This window comes from Hakea prostrata, chromosome 1 (genome assembly GCF_041222555.1).
Source record: "Hakea prostrata isolate BN-2017 chromosome 1, UWA_Hpros_2, whole genome shotgun sequence".
NCBI lineage: Eukaryota > Viridiplantae > Streptophyta > Magnoliopsida > Proteales > Proteaceae > Hakea > Hakea prostrata.
The window spans coordinates 14,548,418-14,560,742 of NC_142600.1; the positions used below are offsets into that span (position 1 = coordinate 14,548,418).

At 39.1% G+C, this 12,325-nt stretch overlaps 1 protein-coding gene across 3 annotated transcripts; it reads right to left on the reverse strand.

The window, feature by feature from the left end:
* Positions 1-6,723: 6,723 nt before the first annotated feature.
* Positions 6,724-12,325, reverse strand: LOC149027715 (auxin transporter-like protein 2). Of its 3 annotated transcripts, none has more exons than XM_089165240.1 (9): positions 11,186-11,253; positions 10,727-10,944; positions 10,442-10,627; positions 10,223-10,335; positions 9,948-10,131; positions 9,760-9,857; positions 9,021-9,228; positions 8,620-8,877; positions 6,724-7,541 (listed from the first exon to the last, which is right to left on the reverse strand). In XM_089165240.1, exons 2-9 carry the CDS (start codon positions 10,895-10,897, stop codon positions 7,338-7,340), a joined length of 1,422 nt encoding a protein of 473 aa, XP_089021366.1. In that variant the 5' UTR covers positions 10,898-10,944; positions 11,186-11,253; the 3' UTR covers positions 6,724-7,337. The 3 variants fall into 3 exon arrangements, with proteins under 3 accessions (XP_089021366.1, XP_089021359.1, XP_089021349.1); XM_089165233.1 differs by having other exon boundaries at positions 11,154-11,242; XM_089165223.1 differs by lacking the exon at positions 11,186-11,253 and adding an exon at positions 11,265-12,325 and having other exon boundaries at positions 6,897-7,541.

The following is a 12,325-nucleotide window of genomic DNA, read 5'->3' on the forward strand; positions in this document are numbered from 1 at the left end:
GCATATGCCAGTCACCCATACAATTCTACACTCCATTTCAATGTTACATCATAAATGGGGTTCTGTCTTTTATGGTTAAAATGAACATTAATTGCTCAAGTCTACCACAAAGTTTGAAGGGCAATTAAATGTTTATTCGTAAACAAGAGTCAGTTTTAGAACAAGCATTGAAATCCAGTAAAGATCTTTTTTGCCTTAGTTTCTTTTCGAACAGTTTTTAATTTTAGTGTCCCTACAGATACCAAAATAAGTATTTATAAGTAATTGAAATCCATCTGGTGTGTGAGACTATAAGACAGTCCCGTCTATCATAGAACTTATATGGAGTTTTCAATGTTGATCTACATATTTTTATACGGTAAACAGCACATTTAAGCATTAATTTTTCAGCACTTGAACAGTAAAAATTGCACCGAATAAAGAACAATGGTTGAAGGGAGCATAATGCGCTTACCTGTGATGCAGCAGTTCCAACCAACGAGGGTGTCAGGCCTCCATATAAACGCCCCCATCCTTCCTGTTTAGCAACCTGAACCCATTAAATCAAACCCAAGAGAAAAATGCACACCAATATATATATATATATAAACCAAAACCCAGTAATTTAGTAAAAGTAATTGTTGCATTACAATATCTGGCATATTAGTTCAACCGTTCCAAGGTTCCCTGCAACTTCTTTGGATCTCGGTCAGTTTGTTGAAGAGTATTAACCTAGTTTGAAGCAATAAAAAAGTAGTCATTTTTGTGAAATAACAAAATAGAACCTTGAAAAAGAAGGCGACAATTACCAAATCAGAAAAGAGAAGATCCTAACCGAAACAAAATATGCCAAAAAAAGGAGTAGAAGTATACAGTTTGTAGGGGATACGTGATTAACTGAGCGAAGATTCCTCCTCCAGCACCAGCCAAGCCATTAATAAGAGCATCTGACATCTTTCCCAATAAAATAAATGAAAAACGGAGTAGAAACTCGAGATTATCGATCAATTGTGAGAGATGATTTTTTCCTACGGCTTCTCCTTTTGCTTTCATGTTGCAGCATTCTCAGCAGCAACAAAAGCAAACGACTTCTCAAATTATATCGACTTCCTTATAGATGAAGGATATAAAGCATCGACATTAATGACTTTGGCATTGGGGTATGGAGTTGGTTTTCACATTCCTACAGGATTTCCCCTTTTTTCGAATAGAAAATTGGGGAGGTTCTTTCTGAGCTTTTCTTTTTATACCATCGGTTGGGTTTGAGTGCTTTTTATTCTAGGAATTAGAGTTTGACTGTATTTATAATTGGATGAGAGTGTTGGGTCAATTATTTATACAGAGATAAAATTGTAATCTAAGTGAATCAATCCCCTATAGTAGAACTTAGTTCAAAAAATAAAATTATCTTAAAATAATATAAAAAAGGAACTCATTGTCTAATATGATCAAAATAATTGAAGGTCAAAATCAAGACTTATAGTTATATCAATATTAATATAAAGATTATGGTAAAAGTCTAGTGCATGATTAGGGTCAAATTAACATTAAGACTAGAGTCAAAATTAGGGTTAAGATCAGGACCAAAATCAGATGGATATTTACTCCATTGGTAATGATGATATCATTTATTTTTATTAATTTTCTAAAAAACATGATAATGTTTTTAAAATTTGACACGTGTCAAGTATTTACCCATGTGGATTATAATTAATTCTTCTCCTAATGGGTGAAGGATCCAGACTCAAATCAAGGCCAGGATCAGGCCCAAAATCATGGGCCAAAATTAGAGCCAAAATCAAGGGTTAGAATCAGGACCAAGATCAGGGTCAAAATTAGGGACGGGCCAGGCCAGGTTGGGCGGGCCAGAGAGTAATCCCAAGCCCACCCTTGGCCCTAGTTCAAGGCCAAAATATTTTGGCTCTAAGGGCCCAAACCCTATTCAGGCTCAGAGCAAGCTTAGTGCGGGTCAGGGCCGCCAGGGCCAAACTTGCACCCCTACTTCGCAGTCATTCGAGTCATGGATTGGATGAGATATTTTGGGATATCCAAAGCCTAAAACCACTGAGAAAACAAATATGAACTACTGTTTAATGCTTGACGATTTTTAGAGTATGAATTACTGATAAGGAAAAAATAACGTCAAATCGGGTTCGACCACAGTCGAGCTAGTGATCCCGGTCAGGTTGGTTCAAAAGATGGACCATCGGGTAGCGTAAGGAAGAACGAATCCGACAGTTATGGAAGGAAGCGTGTTCCCGTGAAATTCGGGATACACAAAAGGTAACTACCATTAACTCCGAAAGAGGGATAAAACCCTATGATTGAACGGCCACAAAGGAAGGGCATGGATTTGATCCAATGGTCAAGAATGACAAGTAAACCCTATATAAACTAAGACATCATAGATAGGTACCTGAATCGTTTCCCTCCATTACGTTATTCAATTAAGCTCTGCAACCAACCAGTGTTCAGTGTTCTGTGGTGTTTCAACTATTAATTTAACCTTTCAAGGTGGCTTCTCAACCATGCGGTCGGCCCACGTATAATGTTTTACGGGCTAGTATTAAGGAATCCAGAGGCTGCTAAACAGTTTTTGGATGCATCAATTACAATGTACGTTGCCTTCGAAAACGTTTGGAAAATTTTACAGTTGTAATGGAGAACCGTGAGAATACCTAATTTGAGATATGGAGTCGGCGAAGCAAAAGCTGGAGGGCAAGATTCATAAATCGCAAATGCAAAAAAGAAAAAGGAAAAAGGCAGGCTAGTATCAATTGTCTGATGGATGAAGCTGCAGAGCTAGAAGAAAGCTTACCTGAAGCTGATTCTCTTTTTGCAAGCAATGCTGAATCAATTCTGTGATCTGACAGTTACAAAACTGTAGTTAATTTCCTCTCTAATTAAACCTCTACTCATTCTGGTTACAAGTTCTTTCTTTCTTTCTTTCTTCTTTTTTTGGTGTGTGTGGCTGAGTTCTTGCTATCAAAATTTTCCAACTTCCTGTGTTGTGGTTCTATCTCTGTCTAATGGTTCTCCATGACTCCGTGCATCATTGCAGTACTCAGTTATTTGTTACATCAACAGCAAAAGTAGAAATCCTGTTGTAGTCTTGTAGATTCTATCATCTTGCAGGTGCGTGGTGAGTTTGCTGATCTTATAAGGATACTCGTCCTTAGTTGAAAGAGATCACAGTACTTTCTAAAAGGGTTTTGGGATAACTAAGTTCCTGCTAGTGGTTTTCCTTGGGTGTTTCTCCATCAGAGAGTGTTTTAAACAAATAATGTGACAAAATCTTGTTTACAGCCAACAGTTTGCCCACTGTCTGTTCTGTCTGATTGCAGGCCTTTGACCGTACGTATCTATTCAATAATTTATAACCTGAAAACATGCAAAGGTAATCCAAGTGGAGTTCTGAGGATGTTGGAAAGTGAAGCTCAATGAAGTGCACTCAAGTGAGAAGGACCAATCCAGATTCCTTTTGTTCATGGGAATATCAATTAAATAGCTTCCTCCAAAACTTTAATTTCTGGGTCCTTTCTGTATATTGCTGTTGATCTTTCTTGTATTCTCAGCTGATGTTCCTGGTTGCTTTAGTTCAATTGTTTTTGGTAAAATATCTGATCATAGTTGGAGAAAGAATTAACTTTAACTTTTGCATGACTGTTTTAGTAATTAAGCATTCCCGTAAGAAAAATTAAGAATAACTTTTTAATATAATTGTCATATTCGAGATTAGTACGTCCAAAAGAATTTCCAATTTGTATTCTGCATTGAATATTACTTAATTCTCTAGCTTAGCTTATGGTACACCTGAGGTTTCTGGATTAATGACAACAAGGTTTACGTTCACTTGGATGAAATATTTTGCTAGTATCCTTTTGTTTGTTCAGTTCCTTCAATGGTCAAAAACGCTAAGGAACCCCCATCAGAAAATTTAGAGGGACTTAACTAACGCGCTTCATGAATGCGAGTTGATCTTGAAATTATGTTTTTCGTTGAGAGGGTCAATGATGGGGTGGGTGTGTTTGCCTTCTAAAATTTTGTAAGCTTTATTTAGTTGAAAAATCCTTCCACAAACCTTGAGTTTGAAAACCTATCATACTGTGTGCCTGAAAGAACATGTTATTAGCCATTGACGTTTGCATATTTTATTATTGTTGTGCTGGTAGGAGGTCAATTCTTGTATCCAGATGCTACCTGTATTTTGCCGCACATCTAGTAAGAAATGTCTCTATGGGCCTGTGGCCTCTACTGTATAGCTGAATCCATTTTGCTTTCCTTTTTTTCTTCAACTTTTGGGTGCTTATGAAAGTCCAAGTTTTGGTGTTTTGTGGAAGAGTTAAAAAGGAGAATGATAAGCTCAATCTTTAGTAACTTAAGCTTTCCAGGTTTGAATGTCCAGAAGCAAGTTGAGAATTTCAAGTCTAATTACTATATCTTGGGTGCAGGTAGGTTAATCGTATTACTTGACAATGATAAACTTTAACTCTGTGGTGGTGTTAATGTATGATTACTTTGCAGAGTCGTCATTTAGATTCTCAAATAACTTCAGACTATGCAGCTGTATGATTTTAAGTTGATGAAGATTTATCCAGTGACCTTGCATGTCCCTAACTTTAATTTGCTTTGAACTTAAATTTACTGTATTCAGCTGTGTTATTTACATTCAGTTCCTATCTCCTCAAGTCAACAAGAGAACATTCGAGTGAGGCATGTAATCATATAGTTGGAAGGTGTCTTATACTTGAACAAAATGGAAGCTTGATTCAAAGAGTGCACAGTTAGAATGTTTTTAATTAGGCAGAAGTGAAGTCCAACAACGGGCACCTTAGACTTCTTGGTAGTTGTCTTTGCCTTTTGCCAACTGTAAGCCAATAAAAGGAAAATGTGACAAGCATAGTAGTTGGAGTGAACACCTAAATATTTTGAAAAACCACCATTTAGAGTACCGTTTGAGTTTCAATTCATAGGATTCCACCTGCTGCAAAGAGCATTACCATTCTCTACAAGAAAGATCGACTACTACTGAATCTATATATCTTTGTAAGAATAAATTTACAATAAATAGGTAATCTTCCATGAAATGGAGGAAACCAAGTTCTTAAAGAAGATCATATATTGCTGCTGAAAAATCCAATAGATGAATTGATTTTTGAAAATACTTGTTAGCCCATCCTTATTAAAAGCAAGAGGATGAGGGATCACATAGATATACTTCCCTGCAGTGCTGTTGGGCAACTCATTTTCCTATTATACTATATATGGGCCTTGTCAAGGTAACCAGGTGATTCTCTTTTCACTTTCCAACAAGAAAAAAGAAAATTTAGTGATTGATTTCAAGAGCAAGAATGATAAGACATTGAGACTCGTCTGTCTTCCTTTACAGGTGTATTTATATACAGTTTGTTATTCTTTCAAATGTTCAAAGCATTAGGCATTCTGTGAGTCTTATCAGGCACATATACTAAGAAAACTCAAAAAGAAGCCATTGAAGTAATGATGCATGATTAAAGTAAACTAAGAATGATTATATTCCAAATTGAAAACGGAAAAATGAAATTAAGTTTCATTCAAGTTGCCCGGATCACTCTTGATCAGATGTTTAGTTTTCCTGAACTCTTAAAATCTCCAACGTGTGGTGGGACTAGGGAGAAGCTTTAAGCCCCCTTATGTTCTTCGTGTCTTCTTTTATGAAAGGAGAGACGACTGGAAATACACACCTCTTTGAGGACAAAGAGCTTGGTAATCCCACCCCCTTAACCCCACTAACCCTCTTTTAAGAGTTTGGTGACTCATTCTTTTATTGTTTAGTAGGTCCACTTCAAACCTGAGTTGGTAAAAATCCACATCCTCTTCACTCGAGTAGGCCTTTTGTGCATCCTCCAGCCCCACTCGATGGATGAGACATGGCCTGCCTGGCCACCCAGAGGACGGGGGATGGGTAGATGCCCTGCTTGTGTGGAAAGGATTTGAACTCATTAATAAACCTTACCAACTTCACCAATTTGTAGTACACAAATCATGCAAAGGAAATTAAGGCCAAAGCTAACTATCATCAAAGGACCTTATGTAATTGATCCTTCATTCTTCTTACCCATATCTTTTTCCTTTCGTAGGTGAGGAGAAAGAAAGGGGGGAGGCGGTAGTCGAAAGTTTTAAATTTACTTTTTTAGGTAAAAGTCTTTCTCAAGTATCAACCTTTGATGGACTGATACCAAACCAAAGGATTTTCATTTCCTTGCAATGGGATAACAAGAATATCAATAAAGAATCTCATTCAATGGATAGAGACTAGAGAGGAAATGACTTCCTGTGTTTCAAACCATACCAACTTTGTGGAAAGCCAACTTCATCTCCCACTGATAAAAGAGTCAATGAGAGTGCAGACCCACTCTTCTTTTTCTAATTGCCAAATTCTTATGTATTTATTTATTTTCAAAAAGTTTTAGAACTTATTGTTGAATTTTAATTTGACTAGTCAACCTTAGCATAAAAAAAAGAAGGAATTCGGCTCCCCTGAATATATTGTAATGGAAACAGCAAGAAGACACCCGAATATCGTGCTCATCATGTGATGGTGAAGATCAAATCCTATATTTCAAATACTAAATAATCAATTAGATAGATCCAAATTAAGGCTTTAATACTAATCTACTTAGCCACAAATAATATAATAGCTAATTTAAATGGGAAAAAATCCATATATAAAAAACGGTGGTTTCTTAATTTTTCTACAGTTCTATGTAGAGCACACACATGTGAGTGGAGAATATAGTAAGGCTCAGAGAGTGGGCAAGGCCTACAAAGCACGTGACCAGCAGTCGCACCCACGTGCAGCCCATGTGAATATAAGGTGGGCCTCACCCATATAAGAATCCATAATCTGTTGTCTAAAGGACTCATCTTGAACATCTGGATCACTGGGTTAGAGTCGTCTGATTGGCATCTGGAAGATCACATGATGATCATTAAAATATACGAGAATTTCTTTAATATTACTAGTACCAATATGCCCCTCAAAAATGAACCTTCGGTACTGAAAAGAAGAGATATCATGGATATACTCATATACTATCTTTGACAGCATAATTCCACAATTGTTTTGTCCCCATATATCTATTCTCTGTATACCAACCACTATTAAGAAATTCAATACAAATTAAACAAAGGAAAACATTTTTAAGGACAAAAGGAAAATAAAACAAGCACGCAATTGAGGGTAACATTCCAACCCTGCCGCCTTCACTACCACCACCCTCCAAAAGTTTATATTACAAGAAGAGTCGATTTTGGTTGCTATTGCTTGAAGGAGTCCAATATCTGGGTTTGTGAAGAATCCGATTCAATCCGGTCTACTAGTGATGTTTGGCCGCTGGTGGCTTGCACTGATAGCATTTGGCAAAGAGGCCGAATGAGTTGACTTGCTTGACAAAGTTGGTCACGCTGGCCCAACCACCGAACCCAAAACCAACTACTAGGACCCACACAACCACAAACGCATTAACTACATACATGGCCGTCCAACTTGGGAGGAAAAAAGGAGGCTTCTCTGCGGCATTCTGCATATAAGAGAAGAGACCCATTAATCAAACAACCCCAAATGGGTTCAAATATACAAGAACCAGATCGGACCAACCGGATGGAAATGAATGCATCACAAAACTGTTGCAAATAACTAAGTGAGAAGGACCCTCCACCACCCCCATCTCCTATAATATTTCCAAGGCCCCTCAAGGCTTTAATTGCGTCTTTATCTCTTTCTTCTAGTGGCCCTTACAACGAATAAAGGGGTATGGTGGATGTTTAGGATGTCATCATGACCATGAAAGGTACCCACGAAACTTCTATCTACAATAATTGTACTAAAATTGCATCTGCCACCAGCCCATAAAAGACCCATATCTCAGTTACCCTATCCATATTCCATAGCACCCAAGAAGAGGACGAAAATGGCTATTAAATTAGGAGCCATGAACCCTAAGGCCAACCCATTTATATGACCTAATAATAATAATGTACTACCCAAACCAATAATGCCTGCCCCAAGCAGAGCCCAGCTCCCATATGTGATATGAATAAGAAGGAACCCCCCCCCCCCTAGTATCAATCACCATCAATCCCATTTATGCAGACGACAAACAAGCTTTCAGGAGATAACAACCCATGGGACCCTAAACCCCAAGTCCTCACAATTTTGGGTTAGCAATACACTCCTCCATGGCTGGCCTAAATCTGAACCTTTTTAGGCCCAAAACCGAACCTGGTTCAACCTTTATTTACCAACCTCAAAAACCCCCGGGCCAATCGGTCTTTTTTGCAGGACTAGTTAAAGATAACATCCGAAGCTCCCAATCATAATTTTTTCTCATGTTGTGTGGGGGCGTGAAGGAATAGTCAAACTCTACGGAGTGTCCAATTACCAAAACGGCCCAAAAGGCGAAGTTAATTACGTTGTTGCCATCATATCAGGAAAAGCTGTATCGAGTGAGACAGCGGACAGCGAGGAGGGATGAATTTGAATGCTAAAGCAAAGGATTGAAAAGAAAAAATAAATGCGTTCTTCAGCCCTGGAGATTTGGTGGGATCAGATCATTCAGAAGAGATTGAAAACTGAGAGTGCTGAGAGGGATTGATTACCTGTCGAGCAGAGGCCTTCCTGAATGTGAGCATATGAGCGAGCGAAGGGATGATGTAGACAGTGAAACTAACCAACAGAGCACCGACGGCAGAGTTGATAGGTCCAAAAAATGGGAAGATGATAGCCAGAAACCATATAGGAATCACCACAGGCAGCCTCGCCAGAGCTCTCAAGAATATGCTCTTGGTGTCGTGCATTCCTATCACCTTCTCCCATACGAAATACAGCGGCGTACAGGCGAACCCAAATGTTATGAACTGCATTGCATTTTTCTCTTTCAGTCAATTACACAAACACCTTTGCAACATCCCCTAAACTAAACTTAACATTGCTAGAAGGCAAACATGAATATTAATCAAACAAAAAGAAGAGAAATTAATTAAATTAACAGAAAGCAAACCTGATGGATGAGCATCAAGATAACGGCGGCATCACGGAAGCCGTTCTTGGGAAGGAGAGCGAAGGCATTCGAGTGGTCGAGTAGCTGATCGCCGAAAGCCCAGTATACGGATGTCGCCGACGGAATCGTCAACGTAAAAACGTACAAAGTAGCCAGCAAGTAGATGTACTTAAACTTTTGGGGCTTCCACATCGCATGCATTATTTCCCTGAGAAAAGTTTCACGAACGGAAAAAACTCAGCGACCCCACACGCCGCTCTGAATTCATTCTCAGATTACAAAGTTTCTGAGAATAATCGACTACTCTCAGATCTAAAAAGAAACCCAACACCAAATTTACTTCTTCTGCAAGTGGAACTTCTATCTCTACCATGTTAGTAACGAAATTCGTCTCACTCAACCAGAATTTGTTGGGTTGAGGTGTTTTCCCCTTGGCTCGTTTTACCCAAGAACGAAATGTGGACATGGGCAAGGAACCAGCCAAAGACAAAAGGCAAAAAGTTATTAATTTAAAAGGCAGAATATAGTTGGCAGTCCAGAGATACGGCGGCAAAATCATCATATATCGATGAATGAATTGGAGAACGAGAAGGAAAAGCAAGAGGATTTCTCTCCTCCCCATGATTTTGTCTTGGTTCGTTAACAAATCTCAGAACCCCATATAACCAGCAAAAGCTGCGAACGGTGGGGCAACTGTAATTAACAAAAAACCAGAGGAAGGGACCAAAAGATTACTCACACTGTGACAGCGTGTCCACCGAAAGTGTAGAGGATATTGGTAGCGCCGGTGAAATACAGAACCAGTTTCGTCGGAGCCGTGTGTTGTACTCCGTCAACCTGCTTTGTTTACTTCTGCTGTTAATTCCACTCAGGTTTTACCAGTTCCACCCTGAAATTAGAAATCGGAGACAACGAATAACACAATACCTGGCCGTGGACGAGAGCGGCGATGGTCAAGTACCAGGCAGTGTAGGTAGTCATTCCAAGTCCCAGAAAAGACCAAATCCGGTAGTTATGGAAGGAGGGTATGAAAACCGTCGTTGCACAGCAAGCTCCGAAGATGTAAGTCCATGTCCTTTTGTCCAAATGATCGTTTATGTAGTATATATTACTGTTCAACCATCAGAGTAAACAAGATTAGAAGAAGAAGAAGAAGAAACTGCTTTCTGTGAAATTCAAGAAGAATGATAAGAAGATCTCACCTTGCGCAAGCTATGAGCTGTATAACAGACCCAAATAGAAGAAAAGTACAGTTGAATGCCAGTCCTACGGCTTTCCAGTAAGGACCCAAAAGTCCATCCAGTACTTCGAACCACTAATTAAGATGAAAATGCAGGATAAGGATCTTAACTCTGCTAGTAAAGAAGAAGAATTTTCTCCTTCCACCTTTTCGATTAGTCGTTGAAATCATGAAAACTTACCTGAATGACATGGTTCTTAAAGCTCACGTTTTCCTTCTCCTTCCGGCTCCGATACTCGACGTATAGAACACTTATAAGGTATGCTGTCCAGCTACCCATGATGCCATAGAAGACTTGAAATATGATACCCGAGAGAACACCCAGCTGAGAGAAAGAGTAGGGTAACGTTAGCAGAACCTGCGCTACCTGCAAGGAAAGATTCGCATTAGCAGAAGAAATTAAGAAGAAAATGAAACAATTAAAATTGCCAATATGAGTAATCCAAAGATAAATTTCTGCGCTTACTTGATTGGAGGCGCAGCTGAACCAGGCATCGTAGACAGAGCCACCATGCCAGAGAAAACCTTTCAGGTTGAACTTAGACTCAACTTCCGACTCTTCCTCCTTCCCATCAGGCTCCGTAGTTTCGCTGTAGTTCGTGACGATGGCTTCTTCGGCTTGCTTCTGTGGCAACATTGTTCCTCTTTTTTCTTCTTTTTTTCCAAGGAGACCTTCTAGTTCGCCTAGATCAGAAACAGAAAGCAGACACTAAATGAGACAAAAGAAAAAATAATAATAAGACAGAAAACGGTAGAAAATAAAGAAAGAAACCCCGATCCCAGGAAGAATTCTTGTTTCGAGTTCCAAGCTCTAACCAGAGCTATCACACAGAATCAACAAAGGTTCAAAACAAAAAAAGAGAAAGAACAAAGAAAAAAACAGCTAAACCTACGAAGAAAATCAAAAGCTTCAAGAAAATTTTACGAGCGAAAACGATTCCAACATATTTTCGTGCGAACCCAAAATCCAATCTCACTCCAGTAGTTGCCTGTTAGTCTGTTACCTTCTTCGAGATGTCCCTTTCCGGTTAGTGTCGATCGAGTGAGAGAACAAAAAAGGCCAGCCTGGACAAATGTAGAAATAAAATACTACACTCTCTTTCTGTCTTTTTTTTCTTCTCTTTGTTCCTATTAACTTCTCTCTCTTGAAGGTAGGAAGACTGAAGAGAAGTGGGTAGTGCGAGTACGAAATCTAGACCAGCAGTTGACGGCGTTGAACTTGCAACCTTGAGTGGAGATTTGAGAAACTTGGCTCAAAATGTCAAGGATTTGCTGCGATTTTAATGGCCTGCTATTATTGCAAGGGAGGAATTGACAAGACGAATCGTCTTTTATCTGTCAAAATCCTCCTCAACGACTACAAATCTCAGCCCAGCCACTTAAATGCGCCTCCCTCTCTTTCTTTCTCTCTGCAGAAACGGCACGGAAGAAACCAAGGCCGCAAGCTATAGAATGGAAAAATCAGGGGCCTTGAAGGATAGTCGCAGAAAGAGTAATGAGAGAGCAGAATAGCAGATGGAAGAAGAAGAGGAAGAAAAGAGCCTTTATGAACCTCGAATTTAGATATTCCTATTTCCTATGCCATAGCTTCTCTCTTTCACTCCCTTATACCTGGGGATTTACTTTCAAACTCAGAATTCTTACACTCGCTCTAAGCTAACAGGGGAAAGGGAGTTAGAGAAGACGAAAGCCCAATTATCTTCCTGACCTAATTCTGAGATCGTCTTGAAAAGAAGAGGAAGTGGGCGGGTGAGAATCGAGATAGGGGTTGTGGCGGATAACCAGAGCTTGCTTTTATAGGCTTAAAAATCTTTCACATTCTCTCTCTCTCTCGCCAAACGGCTACAACATAATTAAATTAAAAGCAAATTTACAGGAGAGAAAAAAACACAGTAATCAGAACTTTTCTTAGCCCTTAATCCCTAATCTCTCCCACAGTTCCATGACTTCTCAAATCTATTCTTGTTAGTTGTTCTCAGCTTTCACAGTTCACTCCTCTGACTTTGTCTTTGGTAAGACTAAGAGTAACAGAGAAGCGACCAAGCCGTCTGAGAGAGAGAGAAAT

Bases quoted from the DNA above. Each gene is read 5' to 3' on its own strand.
- LOC149027715 (XM_089165240.1), bottom strand. From the start codon at position 10,897: ATGTTGCCACAGAAGCAAGCCGAAGAAGCCATCGTCACGAACTACAGC. The intron at 9,229-9,759 runs GTGAGTAATCTT...AACTTTTCTCAG, and splicing joins GGTGGACACGCTGTCACAGT to GGAAATAATGCATGCGATGT. The intron at 7,542-8,619 runs GTAATCAATCCC...TCTTATATGCAG, and splicing joins GGAAGGCCTCTGCTCGACAG to AATGCCGCAGAGAAGCCTCC.